A 22,458-nucleotide genomic window follows, 5' to 3' on the forward strand; every position below is an offset into this window, starting at 1 on the left:
AAGACTCTTTTGTGGTTTTAAAATACATGGATATGGGAAATGCCAGGGACATGAAAATTTGGTCTCTTATTTATCTTACATTTTTCATGTGCTAATATAAGGAAACTGTTCAGGTAGGACTTTTTCAAGTCATTAGGATCTGTCTTCTTGCCCTGACCAAATAATGTATGTTAAAAGCTAGAAGAGAAATGCTAAAGATTAGTCAAGAGTCCCGTGCTATGATGAGGGAGGTTGTCTGTAAACACAAAGCCCTATACGATATTAAAAACAGAATTCTAGAAACAGGACACTTTACCTTGATGGAAAGTAGAGATGATTTTATGGACACTGTAGTCTCCAGAGCTGTGGCAGTTGGCTGAATGCCCATAGCAAAAACACTGGGTGCAGCCCTCGGGGTTTCCCCCATCCAGGTGATAGTAACCTGGTCGACACCTGTAGCAGCATTTTAGAAATCGGGACAATGTTATGGGTTACTTTTTCATATAGAGAACATGACGACTGATCTTTCTCTCCCACCTGGCCCTGTTAATTCCCAGAGCTAGGAAATCCTAAGTTACACGTCCCACCCTCACTCCCAAACCTGATGGACAATCACAGCCGCCCACTGAGACAGCATGAACATTCACTTTCCCTCTGGTAGAGCAGAATCACATTTGACTTGGTGGTCTGGGAACTTAGTGATTTTTCCATTCGTGCTGAGGAATTGAGTGGAGGCCACATGAGCGGGACAAAAAGAGTCAGGGCAAGAGTATGTAGAGCTGGCCCTGTCTTAGAGAAAGTGTTTGATGGAGGCAAAAGAGTGGGAGGTTGGAGGCCAGGCAAGGAAAGGCAAACACCCGGGTCCCAGCACCCCCTCAGCTATACTGACCCGCATGAAATACCAGGTGCTGCCCACCATCCCTGCCCCTTAACCTGGGCTCTGGCCCACAGGGGAAGGGGCAGGTGAAGGTATGACAAAGAAGGATGGCTCTCCACAAAAGCAAGATGTAGGCTGGCATCCCACCTGCCAGTAGCTTCTCTGAGGACCACAGCTACCAGGCAAGTTGCAGATGTTGGGGTCACAGAGAAGAAGGAAAAACTGGGGAGGACTTGTTTCTCCATTTGAGTTAATTACATCCTTCTACATGAAATAATAGTTTCAACTATCATTTATTTAGCACTTATTTCCAATGTTCTTAGATGAAGACACCCAGGTCAGGGAGGTTAAGAAACTTGTTCGAGGTCCTACAGCTGGTAGGTGACTGAGGCAAGATTCAAACCATGTACATTTGCCTCTAAGTCATGCGGTCTAATCCATGGGACCCTGTGTTGGGAGTCTGTTCGTTGTGCAAAATCACAGAAAAGCAGGTTGGCTGTGAACAGTAAATGCTTCAGAGAACAGCTGTAAGTAAGCATTCTTTTTTCTCTAGAGAGCAAAGGCTTAAAAAAAATATGGTTTCTGTGGACAAAACCTGTAGGTTAAAAGGGATTGGAAGGAAGGGAGGGGCACAGAAAGTGAGGGGAAGGAACTGAGGGAAATCAGGCGAAACTAAACAGTGTTTAGGGATGTACTTGGGTAATAACTTATGAAGAAAAGGAAGGAAGCAATTACACAGGTCGGAATAGTGGTCACTTCTAGAAAGAAGGGAGGGTGTTGTCAGTTGAGATGGCAAATTTTTAGTGAAGGTCTATTTCTTAGAATCAATTGGTGATGCTGATGACATTTATGGTATGTGCTTTTCTATTTCTGTCCTACACTTCGAACTTAAAAACCTTTCAACAAGTGACTCCTCTTTTCACGCTTTTCCATACCCCCACCTCAGCCCCAAGGAACTCCCTGAAAACACAAGCTGGGAATGTATCTGGAATTTTCTCTGCCCAGGTATAAGTGATTGTCAGAATGGCAAAGAACTGCTTTCTTTACTTTAAGGAAATGAGAAGAAAGCCTTTACCGCCTTTACCTCTTGGGCCAGCCTCACAGCACTCAGCTCACAACAATCTTAAAGGAGAGAAGAATTTTAGAAGTCTGGGCAGTCTGTCCTTAAGGAATATCTTGCAAGCAGCGACTGAGGGTGGATCGCTGTTTACTGTGCCACCTGCCCCAACATGGCTTGGGGCCCAACGGGCTCGTACGTCTCCCGGCTCATGTGTGTGCATGTAACCACTGTTCTGCCCCTGGGCGGCTCCTTTTCTGCACACGATGGTTCTATATGGCCATACACGGAGATATTTCCTCTTACAAGCATTTTCCCAACGTGCTTGATTAGGCCAGGTCTTTTCTGGGGCCCAGCTGAGTCATGTGACCTCACTGCATACCACCTTATATGGGAGCACCTAGGATTCGGAGTCAGCTGGCAAGGGGACTCACTGGGGCCCTGTGCCTCTGCGGCCCTTGTAAACAGATAGAAGGGGCCCACGGCAAGAGCATAGAGTCCAGTGAGACTCGGGGGCTCCGTGGTATTTTTTTTTTAAAAGGCAAGTGTTTGAGGACAGAGGGCAGGACCGAGGTCCTCAGCATTTAAGTGTCCCTTTTCCACAACCACACTCGGAGGATAAAGCCTCATGCTAGTTGCCGGGGGACTCTCCCTCCCTGCTGTGTCTGAAGGGCCACGGCTACACACACCTATCACAGCGCTCTCCGGTGACAGCTGGCTTGCAGACACAGCGGCCTTCGTCACAGGGCCCCGAGATGCCAGCTGGCTCGCAGTCACACTTGGAGTCTCTGGGAAAGAAGAAAAAGAAAATGAGGGGTGTGTTTCCAAGGGCTTCTCAACTACACACCTAAAGATCATTTTAATGTCAGCAACTTAAGTTTTTCATCTTCCCTGATGCCTCCCTCAGCCATCTTTATCGGTGCTAATCTCTCGCAGACCCCGTAAGGGCTCATTTGTCTGTGTTCCTGCTCCTCTGATGGCGACAGCCAGTCCGTGAACTGTCTGCTACCAAGCCCTAAGGAGAGAAGGGGATTGAGCCAGAATGTGAACCAAATTCCTCACTAAACTGGGTAGTTTGGCTTGGTTTGGTTGGCTGTTTGGTTCAGTCGCTTTCTCGTCCTTTGCTTCTCTATTGCTTGATTCAGTGATGACTGCTTTCATCAGGACTAATCCCATCTACTTGGTATTGTATTTAATAGCTCTTTCTCTTGCTAATACTCCTATCAAGACACAATTCTCATTCCATGCAATTTAAAATGTACAACTGAAGGGGCGCCTGGGCAGCTCAGTTGGTTGAGCATCTAACTTTGGCTCAGATCATGATCTCACAGCTAGTGGGTTCGAGCCCTGCTCCGGGCTCTGTGCTAACAGCTCAGAGCCTGGAGCCTGCTTTTAGATTCTGTGTCTCCCTCTCTCTCTCTGCCCCTTGTGCTCTCTCTCTCTCAAAAACATTAAAATTTTAATGTACAATTCAATGGCTATTAGTAGGTTCTCAGAATTATACAACCATCTCCATTTTAGAACATTCCCATCACTCCAAAAAAAAAAAAAAAAAAAAAACCAAACAAAAAAACCTGTGCCCTTAGCAATCACCCTCCACTTCCTCCCCCCCCCCCCCCAGCCCAGGCAACCACAAATCCACCTGCTGTCTCTATAGATCTGCCTGCTCTAAACATTATCTGTAAATGGAATCCTACAATCTTCGGCCTTTTTGTGTTTGGCTTCTTTCACTTAGTATGTTTTCAAGGTTCCTCCAGGTATCAATTTTTTATGGCTGAATACAGTTCTGTCATATGGATAGACTACATTTTGTTTATCCATTCAACAGCTGATGGACATTTGGGTTTAGCTATCATGAATAATGCTACAAACATTTGTGTACAAGTTTCTATGCAGAGATGGATGTTTTCATATTTCTTGAGTGTATTTCTAGGAGTGGAATTGCCGAGTTTGGTTTTTTTTCCTTTTTTGCAAGACATTCTCAGTGGAGTCAATGTTTCCATTTAATTTTGATGCAATCTGTCTCGTGCAGACTAGTGCTTTGGCTAGTAACTAGTGTCACTCAGATGGGCACATAGTCACATGTGCCTATATTGTGGGTCTAAAGCCAAATATGCTGTCTTTTCCCTACTGTTCTGTTCCTCTTCTGACTTCCCTTTGATCCCATCCAAATCCTACCCAAGCCTGGATTGGACTCCCCTCACCCCCTCACATTTCTCATCCAATCAGATTCCAGGTCCTGTCAGGCTCCCTGAAGATCCCTTCCCCAGTGTGGGAAAGTGGATCTTTCACTTGCAAGGGTCCCCTCCTGTCCTTAGCCCCACCACATGACTAACTGGACCCTCTGACAAACATTATACAACATCTAGCGGTTGGTAAGCACCAGAGACACTAAGAAATGGGGTCCTGGTCTCTAGGAGTCTCAAGGCAGGGCAGAGCTTGAACAACGATGACAGTGGAGCATAAGGCCAGCTGGAGCCAAGCAGGAGCACAGCCTGTGTGCCTCCCCCCGCTCTGGGCACTGGGAACACAGTGAACAAGACAAAGCCGACATGGAGCTTCCAGTCTAGTGGGAGAGACAAATACGTAAAGAAAATGAGGGATGTGAAGTAACAACGGTCAGAACACAGAAGGTGGAAAGGCCTCTGTGGAGAGTGGATGAGGTGAGGATAGAGCCTGTGAAACTCCCTGTGGCCCTGTAGGAAGCGGGAGTGCTCTAGGCCAGGTCCAAGATCGCTTGGCTTAGCTCCTCTGAAGAAGGGAAGGCAGGCTGGTAGGGCTGGAGTGCAGGGGGCCAGGGGGAGAGGGGTGAGAAAGCCAGGGAGAGCTCACTGCTGAGGGCGCAGAGGGCAGAGGATGTTGTAGGGCCCTGCTGGGCCTGCGTAAGAAGTTCGTCTCATTCAGAGTGGGAAAGGGAGCTACTGGAGGGTTGCAAGCAAAATGATATGATCGACTTCATATTTTATAAAGCATTTCCAAAGGGACACTGGACTGAGGGAAGGGCCTCTGAAGACCATGTAAAAGGGGCAGGGAAGGCCGGAAGAGAACAGTCTGTGTGGAGGCCCAACGGGTGAGAGAACTTGGGACAGTGGTCACCAGGCCGGTGCAAGCATAGCTGGAGGGCGTTCTCCCACGGGCAAGGTGCTAGAAAAGGGGGCAAACGGGAAATGATCCTCTGTGGGCACCCCCTAGCTAATGGCTCCCCTGCCAAGCTCCCCTTCCCCTAGTGTCTGTCTGCTGGCTCTGCAGCTCTGTGGACTGCTTAGGTGACTCATAATGTGTGCTCCCTCCTCTTCCAGAAAAGCCTCTGAAGAGGGATGGAGGACGCTTCAAACTATAGGAATAAAATAGTGCAGAAAAATTTCTCTAGCCCAGTTCATGTTGGGTTGAAATGGGTCCCAGGTAAGAATCTGAAGGACTCTTTACCTCCATCCTGGTTCATCTAAACTGCAGGCAATCCTCAGGGTGGAGAACATGGGTTCCAGAGCCAAAACTCTGGGCCTAAATATTAGTCCACCCTCACCAGTAATATTGGGCAAACTTAACCTCCTGGGGGGCAAATTTCTGTCTTTAACATGAGCTAATCCCAGCCTCCAAGGGTTATTGTGAGGATCACGTGCCATAACCCACATGAAGTCCTCAAGCAGCGTTTGGCACACAGTTAGTACTCAGTAAAGTGGCCACTGATGTCACGGTCATTGTCATCACTCATGGCAGAAGCTGCAGTGGTGGGTGCAGGTGCTTACAGTGGCCTCTGGTCCTGGGTGCACCCAGCATCGGTGAGTGTGTGGAAGCCTGGCAGACACCGGTCACACCTGTCTCCTGTCACACCTGGTTTACAGCTGCACCGTCCAGAGTTGTCACATCGAGCCCTGAGAGCACCTGTAACCCGACGGGGTCGGGGGGGGGGGGGGGGGAAAGGGAAGAAGAAAAGGAAATACTTAATCTATTTGGCATTAGGAAACAACTGTGTGGCCCCGTGGGAGCACAAGGAATATCCACCACCTGCTGCCGCTAATAATTCCACGTTGTCTGAGTACATGTCCACCCACCGGGGCAAGGTTTCACGGTCAAGGATGGCTTCTTCAGGCGAAGAAGCGGAAATTACTCTTGAAGGCAGGCATTTTTACTTAGTATCTGTTCTGATTTGAACATTAGTGTGTAGGCCACTGCCTTGTAAGTTGAATCCTGGAGATCTCAAGAAGAGGGAAAATTTGAGCACATCAGCCTCCTCAAAGAGAATCGGTAGGAGAAAGTGAGCAACGCCTTCCCTTATTCCTGGCAGGCAAAAGCTGTATTTTAAGTGTCCATGCTTGAACAGTGTGATTCTTGAGTGTGAAGAGGCTTCCTAATCTAAAATCTGTACCTACCCAGAGCGGAAGACATTCTCGTCCTTGGTGCTATCTCCCCTTCCCTGTGCATCGTACCCACTTAGTACATACGGCATTTGCCCTGTGATCAGTTTTGTACAGACGTGCTCATACTGGTCAGCGGGCCCTCTCAGACTGAGAGTTGCTGAGAGAACGGTGCTGAGGACGGCAACTGTGCCACGCCGGAAGCCGGACTCTTCTCCATTCTCACTGCCTTCCCTTCCCCCGCCACAGTTCAAGCCTCTGTCTTTTCTCCCAGGACCCGGCCTCCCACTCTCTCTCTTCCCGGCCTCCCACTCTCTCTCTTCCCGGCCTCCCACTCTCTCTCTTCCCGGCCTCCCACTCTCTCTCTTCCCGGCCTCCCACTCTCTCTCTTCCCGGCCTCCCACTCTCTCTCTTCCCGGCCTCCCACTCTCTCTCTTCCCCGGCCTCCCACTCTCTCTCTTTCCCGGCCTCCCACTCTCTCTCTTTCCCCGGCCTCCCACTCTCTCTCTTCCCGGCCTCCCACTCTCTCTCTTCCCGGCCTCCCACTCTCTCTCTTCCCGGCCTCCCACTCTCTCTCTTCCCGGCCTACCCCACTCTCTCTCATTCCCGCCTCCCCACTCTCTCTCTTCCCGGCCTCCCACTCTCTCTCTTCCCGGCCTCCCACTCTCTCTCTTCCCGGCCTCCATCCTTGTCTCCTTTCTCTCCTCTCATCCTCCTTTAAAAATGGAATTCATCTTGGGGTGCCTGGGTGGCTCAGTCAAGCATCCAACTTCGGCTCAGGTCATGATCTCACAGTTCCATGGGCTCGAGCCTTGCATCAAGCTCTGTGCTGACAGCTCGGAGCCTGGAGCCTGCTTCGGATTCTGTCTCTCCCTCTGTCTCTGCACACGCCCCACCCCAGCTCATCCTCTCTCAAAAATAAAACATTAAAAAAAAAAATGGAATTTATTTTTAAATGGGTGGTTCAGTTGGTTAAGTGTCCAACTCTTGATTTTTGGCTCAGGTCATGATCTCACAGTTCATGGGTTTGAGCCCCATGTCAGGCTCTGGGCTGACTGCACACAGCCTGCTTAGGATTCTGTCATCCCCCTCATCCCCTGCCCTTCCCTTCCACTTGCGTGTTCTCCCTCTCTCAAAATAAACATTAAACATTTAAAAATTGAATTCCGATCACATTACTCATCTGTTTAGTCCTCTGGTGGCTCCCCACTGTAAGCAGCATAAAATGCAAACTATATCATGGCCCACAAGACTCAACCTCTCCTTCCTTCCTTCTGCTCCCAGCCCCCCAGCCCCCCCAGCCTTGCTGGTAGAACGTGCCAGACTGCTTCTCCCCTCAGGCACCTGCACTTGCTGCTCCCCTGGCCTGGAACCCTCCTTCCCCAGAGCGTCCCCTGATTGGCCCATCCTTGGCTCTCCGGTCCTGAGTTACTACTACTTCTCTAGTGAAATCTTCTTGGATCCCCAAATCTAAAATCTCCATCCCACCACTACCATAGTCCTGCTTCCTCAGGATTCCCTCAGTCTGTGTTCCCTGCTGTCCCCAGTGCCCAGAACAGAGCCCGACGTAGAGGAGATGCCCAGAAATCTGTCGGATGAAACCATGTACGCCGTGAAAGAGGTCGGGGCTGTTGGGAGAGGGTCAAAGGTAGCAAAAGCTGAGCAGGAAGGTGGTGAGAAGTGTACCTCCCCTACTTGACGATTTCCCTGTGCTGGCAGAATGATCAAATAATCCGCCTGTCTCAGCAGACCGTAGTAGCTGGTACCAAGCCGACAGGACACTAACCAGTTGCTCCTTTCTTTCTAATCAGTTATTTGAATTTTTAATTCACTGGTAGATACAATTCAAATCGATAAAGGTATTGGCTCTGCACCTACATAAAGGTTTTTATGCCATCTGTGGAACATGAACAACATCAGTCACACTCAGAGCTGGTGGAAGACCCCATGTCAACTCTGTAAAGCTTGAAGGGGCCCTTCTACTCTACAAGCTGTCAGCCAACACAGCTAAGAAGGAAAGCTGTTTTTGAATTATGCTCTGATAAGTAACATTCAACAGGAGACATCCCTCTTTATTTAAAAAAAAACTAAACGTTTATTTTTGAGAGACAGAATGCGAGCAGGGGGAGGGGCAGAGAGAGAGAAAGGGAGAGAAGGAATCCAAAGCAGGCTCCAGGCTCCAAACTGTCAGGACAGAGCCTGCCGCAGGGCTCAAACCCACAAATGGTGAGATCATGACCTGAGCCGAAGTCCTGAGCCACTCAGGAACCCCAAGACATCTCTCTTTAATACAATTAGTTGTTTTCTTTGTTTAACACAAATGGGTGTTGATGGGTTCAGAAACACATTTTTTTTTCTCCATTCCAATTTATGGAAATCACGCTTTTGACTTAAGACCATTCTCCCTGCAGGGGTGCCTGGGTGGCTCCATCGGTTGGGCGTCCATTTTGGCTCAGGTCATGATCTCGCAGTTTATGGGTTCGAGCCCCGGGTCAGGCTCTGTGCTGACAGCTCATAGCATGGAGCCTGCTTCAGATTCTGTGTCTCAGTCTCTCTCTCTCTGCCCCTCCCCCACTGTGCTGTCTTTGTCTCTCAAAAATAAATGTGAAAAAAATTTTTTAAATTCTCCCTGCAGTAATTTTTCAGAAATGAGTTATTCTTAGAAAATGGAAAAGACTGTACTTTGCTTTGGACTCTGGCCTACATAGACCAAATTGGTTATTCTACAAAACACCGTTCTGAGGGAAATTAATGCTCTCACGAAAATAGGCATTCTATGTTCAAAAGAGTTCGGGAAATGGTACACTCTAGGCCTTTCAGAGACTTATAACTTCATTCAGTAGGCATGACGCTTGTTTAACTCTTAAGGCCAGTGTTTCCAACCATTATTTGACATTCTTACAGGCCACGCCTATTATCTTGAACACTGCGCTCTACAGGACATTATCTAGAGAATTCTGCTCTAGAAACTGGGGGTCAAAGTGCCCAGACTTTGAAATCCAACAACTCTCCCTTCAAAACCAGCTCTGCCACTTAGCTCTGTGTCCTTGGGTAAACTGCTTACTCATCGCTTATTTTAAGTGAGGGTAACAGCCTATGCCTCATGGAGCTGTTGCAAGACTTTGAACTAAAATATATAAAGGCCTAATTTAGTGTCTCGCACGTAATGGGCACTGGAAGAATGTAGTTTACGCTGCTATCTCAAGGCCTCCCGCAAACCTTGACACAGACATGTGCACGGGTCCTTACTGTGAAAGTGACTACTTTAGTTCACATTCTAAAACTGCCAAAATAATAGCACTGGGTTTTCAAAGTTTCTCATTAAAATAAAAACCCTTGTCCCAATTCCTACATTGTGAGTTGCTTTTAAGGATTGTGAATAACTGGGTTGAAAGAACAAAATAGCTTCCTGTTTTGTGTCCCAATAAGCTCTTTTAGGGCTTATATAGTTTCTGTGCATCTGAGGGTTCAAGAAGTTATTCTAAAATGATTACTATTTAAAAAATAGCAAATTAAGGGGCACCTGGGTGGCTCAGTCAGTTGAGCGTTCGACTTCAGCTCAGGTCATGATCTCACTGTTCATGGGTTTGAGCCCTGCGTCAGGCTCTGTGCTGACAGTTTGGAGCCTGGAGCCTGCTTTGGATTCTGTGTGTCTGTTTGTCTGTCTGTCTCTCTCTCTGCCCCTCCCCTGCTTGTGCTGTGTTTGTCTCAAAAATGTTAAATTTTTTTGATAAATAGTAAACAAGAGGGTATGTCCATTTGAGAACCCTTTACACACACACACACACTCTTGTATTTTAAAGTAACAAGAATTTAAGAATTATAAGTTATTTAAGACCTGTTTTGGGACACCTGGGTGACTCAGTTAAGCGTCCGACTTTGGCTTAGGTCATGATCTCACGGTTCATGAGTTCAAGTCCCACTTCGGATTCTGTGTCTGCCTCTGCCTGCCCCTCCCTCTCTCTCTCTCTCTCTCTCTCTCTCTCTCTCTCTCTCTCTCAAAAATAAAACATTAAGAAAAATTAAGGCATGTTTTCAATAATAACCCAAATTTTGTAATCCATTGTCAGGATCATAAATATGTAAATAATAATTAAGAGAACAAGGCCAGTATCCTTGATGTCCATACAGGTCTCAAGAACTTAGGTGTCATGGAAAGAAAAAACCACACATGTATGTACAGTGAATTTCAAAATATTTGCAAGAGGTTTTCAGGGCTTTTACACACATGGTTATAAGAGTTGAGAACTCAGCCCTGTTGCTGAACCCACAAAGTCATCACCTAAAAATAAGCCTGGCTGCTATATTTATGAGAAACTGATGTGACATCCAAAATCTGTGACCACTTTGGGGATTACTGATGCTGCTGGCTTCATTCACCATACATGGAATGATTGCATTTTTTGGTAAGGTGTGTTCTTCATTTTGAGATTGAATATATGATAAATTCCCTTGTAGGTGATGCATATCTTCTGGCTGACTGGGAGACTGAGAAATCCCATAGGGAATTAAATTTGTGCCACTGGGCTAGGAATCTGGGCAGCCACAGTGTCGTGGGAGACGGCACAGGGTGGGAACCGTCTCTGTCACTAACGTGCCACTCAGGCTCGCAGGTCAGACTCTGGAACGTCACCTTCTTCGTGTCCATAACGGTGGGTGGAGCGTGCTAACACCTGCAGGTTGTCAAGTTGTTATGAACACTGAAGAAGATATAGCCTATAAAAATATTCTGGAAAAATATAAAGCACTACCCAGATCTTAGGAAATAAGATCCATGAAGCTTTTCCTGGACATCTAATTGTCTGATGTTGGGGATAAAAGAACAGCATTCTGATGCTTTATTTGTTCATATGGAAGGAATAAGAATAGTTCTCCATCAGAACTCTGGATTATAACTTTAGCTTTTGCAATTACTTGTTAGAGGACTGGAGTCCATCAGCTCCTCTAGGCCTCCCTTTCCCCACTCTTTAAAAGACATTTGAAAAGTTCACTGCCAATTTCAGGATATTAATAAGAAAATAAAATGCTAATAGTTTCAGACCAAATATATGGCCTTGACAGCATTCCTTCTAAAGTAGAATGTAACTTAAAAAAGCCGGTGTCCCAGGAAACTGCCACACTGATCTGTCCTAATTAAAAAAAAAGAAAAATCAACTACAACTTACTGAGTTGTCTACCACGTGCTTAACACAATTCTCACACAATCCTGTGGTGGGAAGAGCATGATGTCCCCCTTCTACAGATGGGGACACAGGGGCAGCAAGCGGTGAAGGGACATGCCCGGAATGACACAGCAGAAGCGGAAGTACCAAGATTTGAACCCAGGCTCTCTGGCTCCAAAACCCACCACTAGTCTTTACCATCTTTGATGTCTGTGGACCTGGGGCTGGCCACCTAGCTACACAACCTTCAGCAAATTTCTTCACCCCCCTCTCTAAGGCCCTGCCACCTCATCCGTAAAATGGACATAATAATAGCACCCTCTTCATATGGTTATTTGTGAAGATTAAATTAATTGCTGGATGAAAGCATCTAGCAAAGTGCCTGGCACAGAGAAAGTGGGTAATGCATGTTAGGGATCATATAAGCTATAATTCATTGTTGGGCTCCTCCTCTGTCTACCAAGATGTTCACACTGAGCCTGGGATGTATACCCCCCAAAGGCAAAGAAAAAGCCAGGCTCATGGATGCTGGGCGAGCAATGGACTCGAGTGAAAAAGAGATGGTGCGGCAAATCCTTCATTACCATCTCTCAGCCACGTGGCAGCCTCCTTGTCTACTGCACGGACTAATAACCTTGTCTTCAGGCCAGGCTCTCCAGCTAAGTTAATTAAGTTTCTAATTACATTCTCGCTGATCGTCTTGCTGGGATGACACAACTCCAGTGACTCACAATGAAGCTGCATATCCTAAAGGGTTCTGGGCTTTTCAGAAGGGTTGAATGCCCACTAACATGGAATAACTTTTAAAGAACTTCATAAAGAAAAATTAATTCACAAGAATTGCTAAATCCAAAAGATTCTGGATGCTGACCCTATGCCACAAAGCTGAGCAAATTGGACTCAAACACACCGTAACCGCAAGTTTGGTGAACTGGGAAGTGTTTGCTGGAATTTGGGTCTGCATCAGCCTGGGGTCATCCCCAGTGTTCTGTAATTCTAACACACTCTACCGGCATCTCCTGGCTAGACCAAAACCTGCCCATTTTTACGTTCATTAAGCTGTTTATACCCATTAAGCACACTAACACTTATCCTATTATGCTGTTAAACACTTTCTAACAAAGAAGAGAAACAGATATTTCCAAAAAAGATAATAGACAAGGTATTCTAAAAAACCTCAACTTCTTTAACAGAACTACTGGTCTCTCCTTCTCTATATGTACTAACTTGTCTTTACTGTCCATGATGAATATAGCACAACACGTACATCTGTGTAGGCAAGAACTACCCACAGCTGTGAGAATACAGCACTGGGCGACATGTTTTAAAAAACAAAGGATTCCTGCTATGAACCAGCCATCTTGTAGGTATTTCCTATTTATTGATTGTATTTTCTTTTGTGAACAAACCCATCAAAGACTCTAATCTGCCTTTTTTTTTTTTTTGAGAGAGAGAGAGAGAGAGAGAGAGAGAAAGAGTGGGGGAGGGGCAGAGAGGGAGACTCTTAAGCAGACTCCGTGCTCAGCGGGATCTCACAACCCTGAGGTCATGACCCTGAGATCCTGACCTGAGCAGAAATCGAGAGGAGGATGCTTAACCAACTGAGCCACCCAGGTGCCCCTCTAATCTGCCTATTAATCAGGGTGTCTCTTGGACTAATACAACTTTATATTGCTAGCACCTACCATAGCACCAGAAACAGATTTTCCTATCCCTTTATTTTTCGAGAGGTTGGTCAAAGGCATTGCTATGGGTGCACTGGAAGCCTACAAAGCTTCCTTTGTCCCTGGGCCAAACTGTCATCTGCCAGGGAAAGTAATCATGGGCCTCTTGCTACTAGAATTCAAGCCAACTGTGTCCTAAAGACTCCAGCTGATTCCTACAACCCAGACTTAAGACAGAAAAATGTGTTGCCTTTCAGATAGAAATGCTAAGACACTACACTACCAGTGTCTAGTAGATTCCCAATTGTTCTAGATGTTGAACACCACTCTCTTGCCTTCCTGGCTTCTCTTCCTTCCCCCTCCCCCTCTCTCTCTATTTGCCTTTCCCCCAACTACTTTTTTTTTTTTGTTTTTTTAGCATAGTCAACACACAAGGTTACGTTAGTTTCAGGTGTACAACACAGTGATTCAGCATCTCTGTAGGTCATGCTGTGTTCCCCCCAAGTGTAGCTACCACCTGTCACCATAGGACACTATCACAATATCACTGTATTCCCTCTCCCCTGCACCTATTTTGCCCATCCCCCCCACCTCCCCTCCCTTCTGGCAACCATTGGTTGGTTCTCTGTATAGGTCTGATTCTGCCCCCCCCTTTTTTAAATTTATTTAATGTCTACACCCAACATGAGGCTCAAACTCGCCACCCCAAGATCGAGTCGCCCAATCTTCTGACTGAGCCAGCCAGGCTCCCCTGATTCTGCTTTTTTGTTTACTCATTTGTGGGTTTTCTTTAATTCCGCTTAGGAGTGGAATCATATGGTGTTTGTCTTTCTCAGTCTGACTCCTCTCACTCAACATACTACCCTCCAGGTCTGTTCTTGCTGTCGCACATTACCTCTGGGGTTACAGTTGCAGGGTAAGCAGCGATCCCTCTCTCTCTGTCGGTAGAACCCCTCCTTGCACCTCTCGCAGTGAACGCCATCGGTGTTGTCAATGCAGTTGAGGCAGCGGAACCCGTTGCCTGTCTGTCTGTGAAGCTCCTGATCAAAGACGCATTGGCTGGACTTCCCACTGCAATCACAGACTAGGGATGGGGGAAGAAAAAGACCTCGCTAGTAAAAAGCTCAGAGACAATGTTATCATTAATGTAAACTATGCGCAGGGTACTAAATATTCACGCCAGCTACTTGGAGTAAGGTAAGGATGACATGGGTCGAAGGAAGGTTGGGAGAGTCTCTGCCCCACCCAAAGGGAGCAGCAGCATGCTGGGGCGGGGGGGTCGCTGTCAGGGAGAACGTGAGCTCAGGGTTGCCCGACTGTCCCATTCCTCAAGAGACACCAAAAATCTTACGTTATGTATTCTTTCTAATGTTTATTTTTGAGAGAGACCCAGAGCGTGAGCAGGGGAGGGGCAGAGAGGGAGGGAGACACAGAATCCGAAGCAGGCTCCGAGCTGTCCGTGCAGAGCCCAATGTGAGGCTCGAACCCTTGAACCGTGAGATCATGACCCAAGGCGAAGTTGCACACTTAACTGAGCCACCCAGGCACCCTTCGTTATGTATTTTTATGTACAAATTCCTGACTTAAATTTGCAAAGAACTCATTTTTACAGCCCTGCGCAACCCCATAGAACAAGTCTACCGGCTAGAGAAAACCTGAGGACTGCCAGCGGGTGCGCTCTGGCACAGCTGTCCAACAGCTGACGGCGTCCTCTGTTCAAGGTCCACGATAGCTGTCCCTCCTGTGATGGTCAAGGCTGAGGAGCTAATGTGACTGGACAGGAATCTCCCTCTGCCCTTCACTGTGCCTTGAGTGTCCCTCCCAGAGCCAGGTGCCAACGGGAACCAGAGTCCCATGAAGAATCAACTTTCCCAAATGTCTAGGAAAGTTTACCCCATTGAGCGACCTCTCCATGGGGGACCTAAAAGTCAATGAGGAAACGTGGAAATATTCCACATAATTCCTGTCAATGAGGAAACATGGAAATACTCCACATAATTCCTGGCACACAGCAGACTCTAAAAAACGTTTGTCACAACTGAGAAGACAAAGACGATAAGCCTTGAGGTTAAAAGAATTGGACCAAATCAGTACTAGTTCTATTTTTGGAGGCAAATCTCTTCAACTCTCTGAACCTTATTTCTTATAAATGTAAAAGGAATTACCTGCCTCCCTGGACTGTTGAGAGGATCCCAATGAGAAAAGAATACCAAGCCCTTCACACCTGCTAATTCACTCACACAAGACAGGCATCGCCTCAGAGGAGTAAAATGCATTTCAGAAAGGTTAAGTAATTTGACCCAGTGGAGAGCTAGGGTTGGAACCTGTGTCTGATGCCAGACCTCATTTTCTTTCCACCAGGCACATTGGCCATTGGCCACGTGGCCTCAATAAGAGTCCACTTCTAGAACTGCCTAGGGCCACAACTTACCCAGAGCACTGATTAAAAAAAAAAAAAAAAAATGCCAACGCACATGCTGAACAGCTGCCCTGTGCAGGCCATGTCAGGGCTCTGAAGGCACAAAGGGGACTAAGTAAACGTGATGAGCTTCTGAAGCGACTTCTTACCACACACATCTCTCCAGAGCCCATGCCGTCTCTAGCACCTCACACATATCAGCTCAGTTACTTCTCACAAGAACACATCAGCACGAGTGGTCTTGTCCCCATTGACCGGATGAAGAACCTAATGCTGGATATCTTGCTTAAGGTCACACAGCTAAATGGCAACCATACAATTTGCTCCTAAGTGTGTCCAACCACAAAGCCTTCACCCCCACCCCCACCCCCACCCCCGCTTCTTGAGAACCTGGTTACCACTGCAGGTAGCCGTTCCTCCTAGAAATCCCTCACAAAGGCTCATTCAGCCCCTACATAAATCCTGTCCCGCCACAGACCGCACTGGTTGTTCCAGATTACTTTTTCGGGAGTTTTAACTCTGCCTCCCTCCCTGTAATTTTTACTATGTGTCCTTGCTCTTCCTTGGAAAACACACGCACACCTGTGGCCTTCATTTACTTATCACTTTGTTTCAAACATGGCTTTACAAGCACTGTGACAGCCGGGGCTTTGACTGTCTGAAGACAGCTATCCTATCTCCCTCTCTAGCCTTCTCTCCTTCTGGTTAAACTGGAGGCCTGTCACCTCCATGTCTTTCAACCGTTTCCCATAGGATGATTTCTAGATTCTTCTTGACTGTCCTCCAAGGAACATACTGATTTCCCAATGTCTTTCTTAAAAGGGCCTGAATTTATCACAGTCCTCCAAGTGTGGTTCGACTAGCTCAGCATGCAACACAACTGGGTGTTAGAATTCCACGGACACAGTTTTGCATTTCGTTAAACTTAGTGTGTTAAGCTTGCACTCAATTCAGACTCCCAGCTCTCTTTGCAGAACGGGTGCCAACTCCAATCTTCCCCAGTGAATGCTTGTGTGACTGATTTTTTGGATCCCGAACAGATGTGCCACACAGCTGTCATGTGCTGTGAAATTGCTGAGAACATCCTTAGGCGTGTATAAGCGCTAAATTCAGCCAACGACCCTTGTGTGAGGTCAGTCGCCTGGATCACGCAGTGTGCCAATGCCCTTTCTGTCCTGGGTGCCTTTTGAGGGCAGTCTCAAAACAATTACAAAATTTTCACTGTGCCTTTCTGACCCAGAACAAACTTTTTGCTGGTAATCGTTAACTTTATAAGGATGGCTCATGATATATTTAGAACACTATTTCAAAAATAGACACCCTTGTTATAATCTGGTGTTTAATGCCTCCCTCCCCTTCTGTCCTCTCTCCTGTCAGGCTCTACTCTGAAAAAACTGTGTTCTCCCTTTAAATCCCCCAGCCTTCTGCAGAGATACATTACAGTTTGAGCAAGGGGGATCTTCAGCCAGCAACTGCTCTGGAACTTGCTCACTGACGAATCCCCCTCTCTCACTGGGGTTTCCATGAAAGCCCAAGGTTGTGCTGACTGGGTAGGGCCAAGTAGGCCTTGTGTCGGGGAGTGTATAGGCCTCCTATGTCTGCATCGTGTGAGAACCTCATGAAGATGTTCCCCAGCCCTGCCTGCAGGACTTTGAGGTTTCCAAGCTGCACTGAGCTCAACCCTTAGCTGCGCTGCACTTTAGCTTAATATTGAGTCTTCTGAACCTTCACCCCCAGAGAAGAAGGGTAGAGACTTTGCTCCTCTTGCATGAGATGACCCCTTTTGTCGCTGATGCTTTTGAAACATGGTCTCAAATCATCTCCCAAATTTAGACCAACCTCCCTAAAACTATTACTCATTCTCGCTACTGGGGGGAAAGAAATGTTTTGAAATTCCAGAATATTCTTGCAATTGGCTTAATAAAACGGGCCTCATACAGCTTGAGCCTGGTCTTTTTTTTTTTTTTTTTTTTTTTTTTTTTTTTGAGACTGTGTGTGTGAGCATTGAGGGGAGGGGGCAGAAAGAGAGTGAGGGGAGGGAGAGAGAGAATCCAAGCAGGCTTCATGCTGTGGGGCTTCATCTCACAAACCAAACAGATAAGATCATGACCTAAGCCAAAAAGAGTCTCAAACGCTTAACTGCCCGAACCATCCAGGCACCCTGAGGCTTGTCCTTTTTATTCTGTGACCGATTTCTGCCTAACCACTACCATGGGCACGCTGGTTGCTGAAGGGCACTGCCCGGCTAGGAATGAGGTGACTGGGATCAGTGGGGACTCTGCCAACAGGGCTAAGAGGAAAAGCAGCCAAGTGTAGCCACATGGGGATCCTGCCTACTGTGGTCAGCATTTCCACTCAGGTTTCTAAAGAAAACAGAAATCTGGCCCTGTAGGAGATCTGATCTTTTTTATTTAAAAAATTTTTTAACGTTTATTCATTTTTGAGAGATGGAGAGAGACCACATGAGTAGGGGGAGGGGCAGGGGGAGAAGCAGGCTCCAGGCTCTGAGCTGTCGGCACAGAGCCCGATGTGGGGCTTGAACCCACGACCACGAGATCATGACCTGAGCCAAAGTCAGATGCTTAACCGACTGAGCCACCCAGGCACCACTGAAATCTGATTTTTAAATGTTGGCCAAAAAATATTTTTTTTTGTATTTCTGTTTGAAATAAATCTATGTCCAAGGGCAAATCTCTGCTCTTCTAACAGGAAGAAAACACATGTCCTGCTTTAGAAAAAGGAGAAATGAAGCCCTAGTATATGGCACAGTGGCCTGGTCGTAGTGGGTGTTTGATGTGTGTTTGAAGAACAAATGAATGAAAATTCTCTTGAACTTGTAGAAACACAGCTCAGGGGTTCCTAAATTGAAAGGACCCCATGTGTCCCATGTGTCTTAACATGCCTTAAAAATATAAATACTAATATTTAGCAGTCACTCTCTTCCCTGTTCCATGAAAGGATGCTTTTCTCTACAGAAGACCAGTCCAGAAAACAGCCTTCCTTGGTAACTTCTACTGCAATGACTTATTTAGGTTAATAGACCCAAATATAAGCCTTGGCTACATTTTAAAACAAACTCTAAAAATTTATTATACTTCTTTTATATTTGGCCTTGTTCAAGTTTGTCTAGAGCTCTTATTTCTTTTTTATTTTGTAATTTTGCTATGCTTCTGAATTTCATAAATGGTTTATCTAGTTTCAGGGCATCTTTTTTTTTAATATATGAAATTTATTGTCAAATTGGTTTCCATACAACACCCAGTGCTCATCCCAAAAGAATGCCCTCTTCAATACCCATCACCCACCCCCCCCTCCCTCCCACCCCCCATCAACCCTCAGTTTGTTCTCAGTTTTTAAGAGTCTCTTATGCTTTGGCTCTCTCCCACTCTAACCTCTTTTTTTTTTTTTTCTACCCCTCCCCCATGGTCTTCTGTTAAGTTTCTCAGGATCCACATAAGAGTGAAAACATATGGTATCTGTCTTTCTCTGTATGGCTTATTTCACTTAGCATCACACTCTCCAGTTCCATTCACGTTGCTACAAAGGGCCAGATTTCATTCTTTCTCATTGCCACGTAGTACTCCATTGTGTATATAAACCACAATTTCTTTATCCATTCATCAGTTGATGGACATTTAGGCTCTTTCCACAATTTGGCTATTGTTGAGAGTGCTGCTATAAACATTGGGGGTACAAGTGCCCCTATGCATCAGTACTCCTGTATCCCTTGGGTAAATTCCTAGCAGTGCTATTGCTGGGTCATAGGGTAGGTCTATTTTTAATTTTTTGAGGAACCTCCACACTGTTTTCCAGAGTGGCTGCACCAGTTTGCATTCCCACCAACAGTGCAAGAGGGTTCCCGTTTCTCCACATCCTCTCCAGCATCTATAGTCTCCTGATTTGTTCATTTTGGCCACTCTGGTGTGAGGTGATATCTGAGTGTGGTTTTGATTTGTGTTTCCCTGATGAGAAGCGACGTTGAGCATCTTTTCATGTGCCTGTTGGCCATTCGGATGTCTCCTTTAGAGAAGTGTCTATTCATGTTTTCTGCCCATTTCTTCACTGGGTTATTTGTTTTTCAGGTGTGGAGTTTGGTGAGCTCTTTATAGACTTTGGATACTAGCCCTTTGTCTGATATGTCATTTGCAAATATCTTTTCCCATTCCATTGGTTGCCTTTTAGTTTTGTTGGTTGTTTCCTTTGCTGTGCAGAAGCTTTTTATCTTCATAAGGTCCCAGTAGTTCATTTTTGCTTTTAATTCCCTTGCCTTTGGGGTTGTCAAGTAAGAAATTGCTACGGCTGAGGTCAGAGAGGTCTTTTCCTGCTTTCTCCTCTAGGGTTTGGATGGTTTCCTGTCTCACATTCAGGTCCTTTATCCATTTTGGGTTTATTTTTGTGAATGGTGTAAGAAAGTGATCTAGTTTCAATCTTCTGCATGTTGCTGTCCAGTTCTCCCAGCACCATTAAAGAGACTGTCTTTTTCCCATTGGATATTCTTTCCTGCTTTGTCAAAGATACTAGTTGGCCATACTTTTGTGGGTCTAGTTCTGGGGTTCCTATTCTATTCCATTGGTCTATGTGTCTGCTTTTGTGCCAATACCATGCTGTCTTGATGATTACAGCTTTGTAGTAGAGGCTAAAGTCTGGTCCATCAGGGCATCTTGACAGAAAAGCAAGTGATGAAGGGTGCCTGGGGCTCAGCCGGTTAAGCATCTGACTTTGGCTCAGGTCATGATCTCACAGTGTGTGAGTTCGAGCCCCACGTCAGGTTCTGTGCTGACAGCTCAGAGCCTGGAGCTTGCTTCAGATTCTGTGTCTCCCCCTCTCTCTCTGCCCCTCCCCTGCTCATGCACGTGCTGCATGTGTGTGCTCTCTCAAAAAATTATAATCGTTAAAAAAAAAAAAACAAGCAATGAAAGTATAAAGATGGGGGTTTTGGACATTTCCTAAGTTGCCTGGGAAGCATTTATCAAGGGTCCATTCACTCAACAAATACATATGGAGTATCTAGTATGGATACAGTGGTAAACAAAACCAATAGATGTCCCAGCCCTCATGAAGTTCTCATGTGAGGAGGGGGGAAAAAATAAGTAATACAGAGAATATTTGGATAGTGATATTTGTCAAAGAGAAATACATAAAGCAGTGAAAGGAAACAGGAAGTTGTGGGGTGGGAGGGGGGAGGTGAGAAAGTGAAAGTGACATAAGCTGACTTTTTAAATTTTTTTTCAATATTTATTTATTTATTTATTTATTTATTTATTGGGACAGAGAGAGAGAGAGAGAGAGCATGAACGGGGGAGGGGCAGAGAGAGAGGGAGACACAGAATCGGAAACAGGCTCCAGGTTCTGAGCCATCAGCCCAGAGCCTGACGCGGGGCTCGAATTCACGGACCGCGAGATCGTGACCTGGCTGAAGTCGGACGCTTAACCGACTGCGCCACCCAGGCGCCCCAAGCTGACTTTTTTTTTTAAGATTTTTTTTTTTTAATCTCTACACCCAATGTGGGGCTTGAACCCACAACCTTGAGGTTGAGTCGCACGCTCCACCAACTGAGCCAGCCAGGTGCCCCTGGTTTACCTCTCTATTTTGAGGCTGGTCTGTTCATGAGCTTTGTCGGCTTACCTACCAGGCGTGGTGTTTTTCTTACCAATTATGAATTATCCACCAAATGTATCAAATTATTCACCTCTCATTTTGTTATATATTTTCCTTTCCTCTCCTGATAAATCTTTCTTTTCCAAGTACCTCATTGGTAGATTTTTCTTACTGGTTCTTACTCCTTTTCCCTCCTCCTCCTTCTGTCCTTAGTCACTGAGATGTACATCCATTTCACTTGAACAAAGATCACTTCATGGGGCGCCTGGGTGGCTCAAGTTGTGATCTCGTGTTTCGTGAGTTCAAGCCCCACATTGGGCTCTCTGCTGTCATCATGGAGCTGGCTTCGGATCCTCTGTCCCTCCCCCATCTCTGCACCTTCCCTGCTTGCACACACATGCGCTCTCTCAAAAATAAACATTTTTAAAAAATGAATAAAAAGCATTCCTGACAGAGAGGCCACACTGGATGTCTGCATCCTGGGACATCATAAGCCAGCATGATTTCAAAAAAGGGAGCTGCCGATGTCTTATTTTGTCACATAAGATATGATATATGTAGATATTTAATATATATATTGGGCTTTGTGAAATACTTCTTACATTATCCATGTTTTTCTCATTTCACTATGGACAGGCATGGGTCTGGGACCTGGTGCTAATTTATCACTGCAGCAGAAAAAAGAAACAAGTTCCTCTCAGACCCTGAACAGACCCAAAGCCTTACAGGGTCTAGGAATCAAGACAGGCAGTTTTTTTTCTCCCTTTTTCACTGAACTCCGTATCCTAGGTGCCAGGTTCCATTGTTACTCTTATTTAACTCCTCATTTGTCCCGTACTCTTTCCAAGCTAGAGACATCTCTGCAAGGTTCTGTCCTTTTCGCTCTCTGTCCTGCACTCCAGCTCCCGGAAATCCTGGTCTCTGTCAGCCAGGCATCTCTCCACAGCTACAGCAATAAAATTCGTCAAGTTGACCTCAAGCCCTGTGTAAACACACATGAAACCAAGTCATTTTACTCAGATTTTCACATATTTCTTTCAGTCTAGTAAAGTGTGGGTGGTTTTTGTGTCTGCCTCTCTGTTGCTGCTTCTTTGGCACTTAAGTATTTATTATAATAATCACTATAATAGCATACGGTTGCTGACCCTCAAGGTGCTTCTTAGAGGAGCCCTCCAGGCTGCCAGACACAGGCTGATCTGCCCACAGCCACCCACACTCCCCCAGACTCTGCAAACAATGGAGCAAGTGTGCAGAGCCCCTCAGGCTCACTTCACAAGGCTCCCACCCTCGCTCAAACACACAGCAACGACAGGTCCGGACAGGAAGCACGGGGCAAAGGCTGTTTC

At 46.2% G+C, this 22,458-nt stretch overlaps 1 protein-coding gene and 1 non-coding gene across 2 annotated transcripts in view; both read right to left on the minus strand.

Annotated features, from left to right (window-relative positions):
- LAMC2 (laminin subunit gamma 2) overlaps positions 1–22,458 on the minus strand; it is a 57,047-nt gene that overhangs the window by 22,690 nt on the left and 11,899 nt on the right. The window contains exons 2-5 of the mRNA XM_030302973.1: positions 13,990–14,178; positions 5,660–5,795; positions 2,603–2,701; positions 296–432 (exon numbers count right to left, since the gene is read on the minus strand). Of these exons, the coding sequence (XP_030158833.1) occupies positions 296–432; positions 2,603–2,701; positions 5,660–5,795; positions 13,990–14,178 (561 nt within the window). The remainder of the gene's footprint in view (positions 1–295; positions 433–2,602; positions 2,702–5,659; positions 5,796–13,989; positions 14,179–22,458) is intronic.
- On the minus strand, positions 18,035–18,118 carry TRNAQ-UUG. Its single transcript has one exon. It is a non-coding gene; the product is annotated as a tRNA-Gln (tRNA).

The sequence above is a fragment of the Lynx canadensis genome, chromosome F1 (assembly GCF_007474595.2).
Source record: "Lynx canadensis isolate LIC74 chromosome F1, mLynCan4.pri.v2, whole genome shotgun sequence".
Classification (NCBI taxonomy): domain Eukaryota; kingdom Metazoa; phylum Chordata; class Mammalia; order Carnivora; family Felidae; genus Lynx; species Lynx canadensis.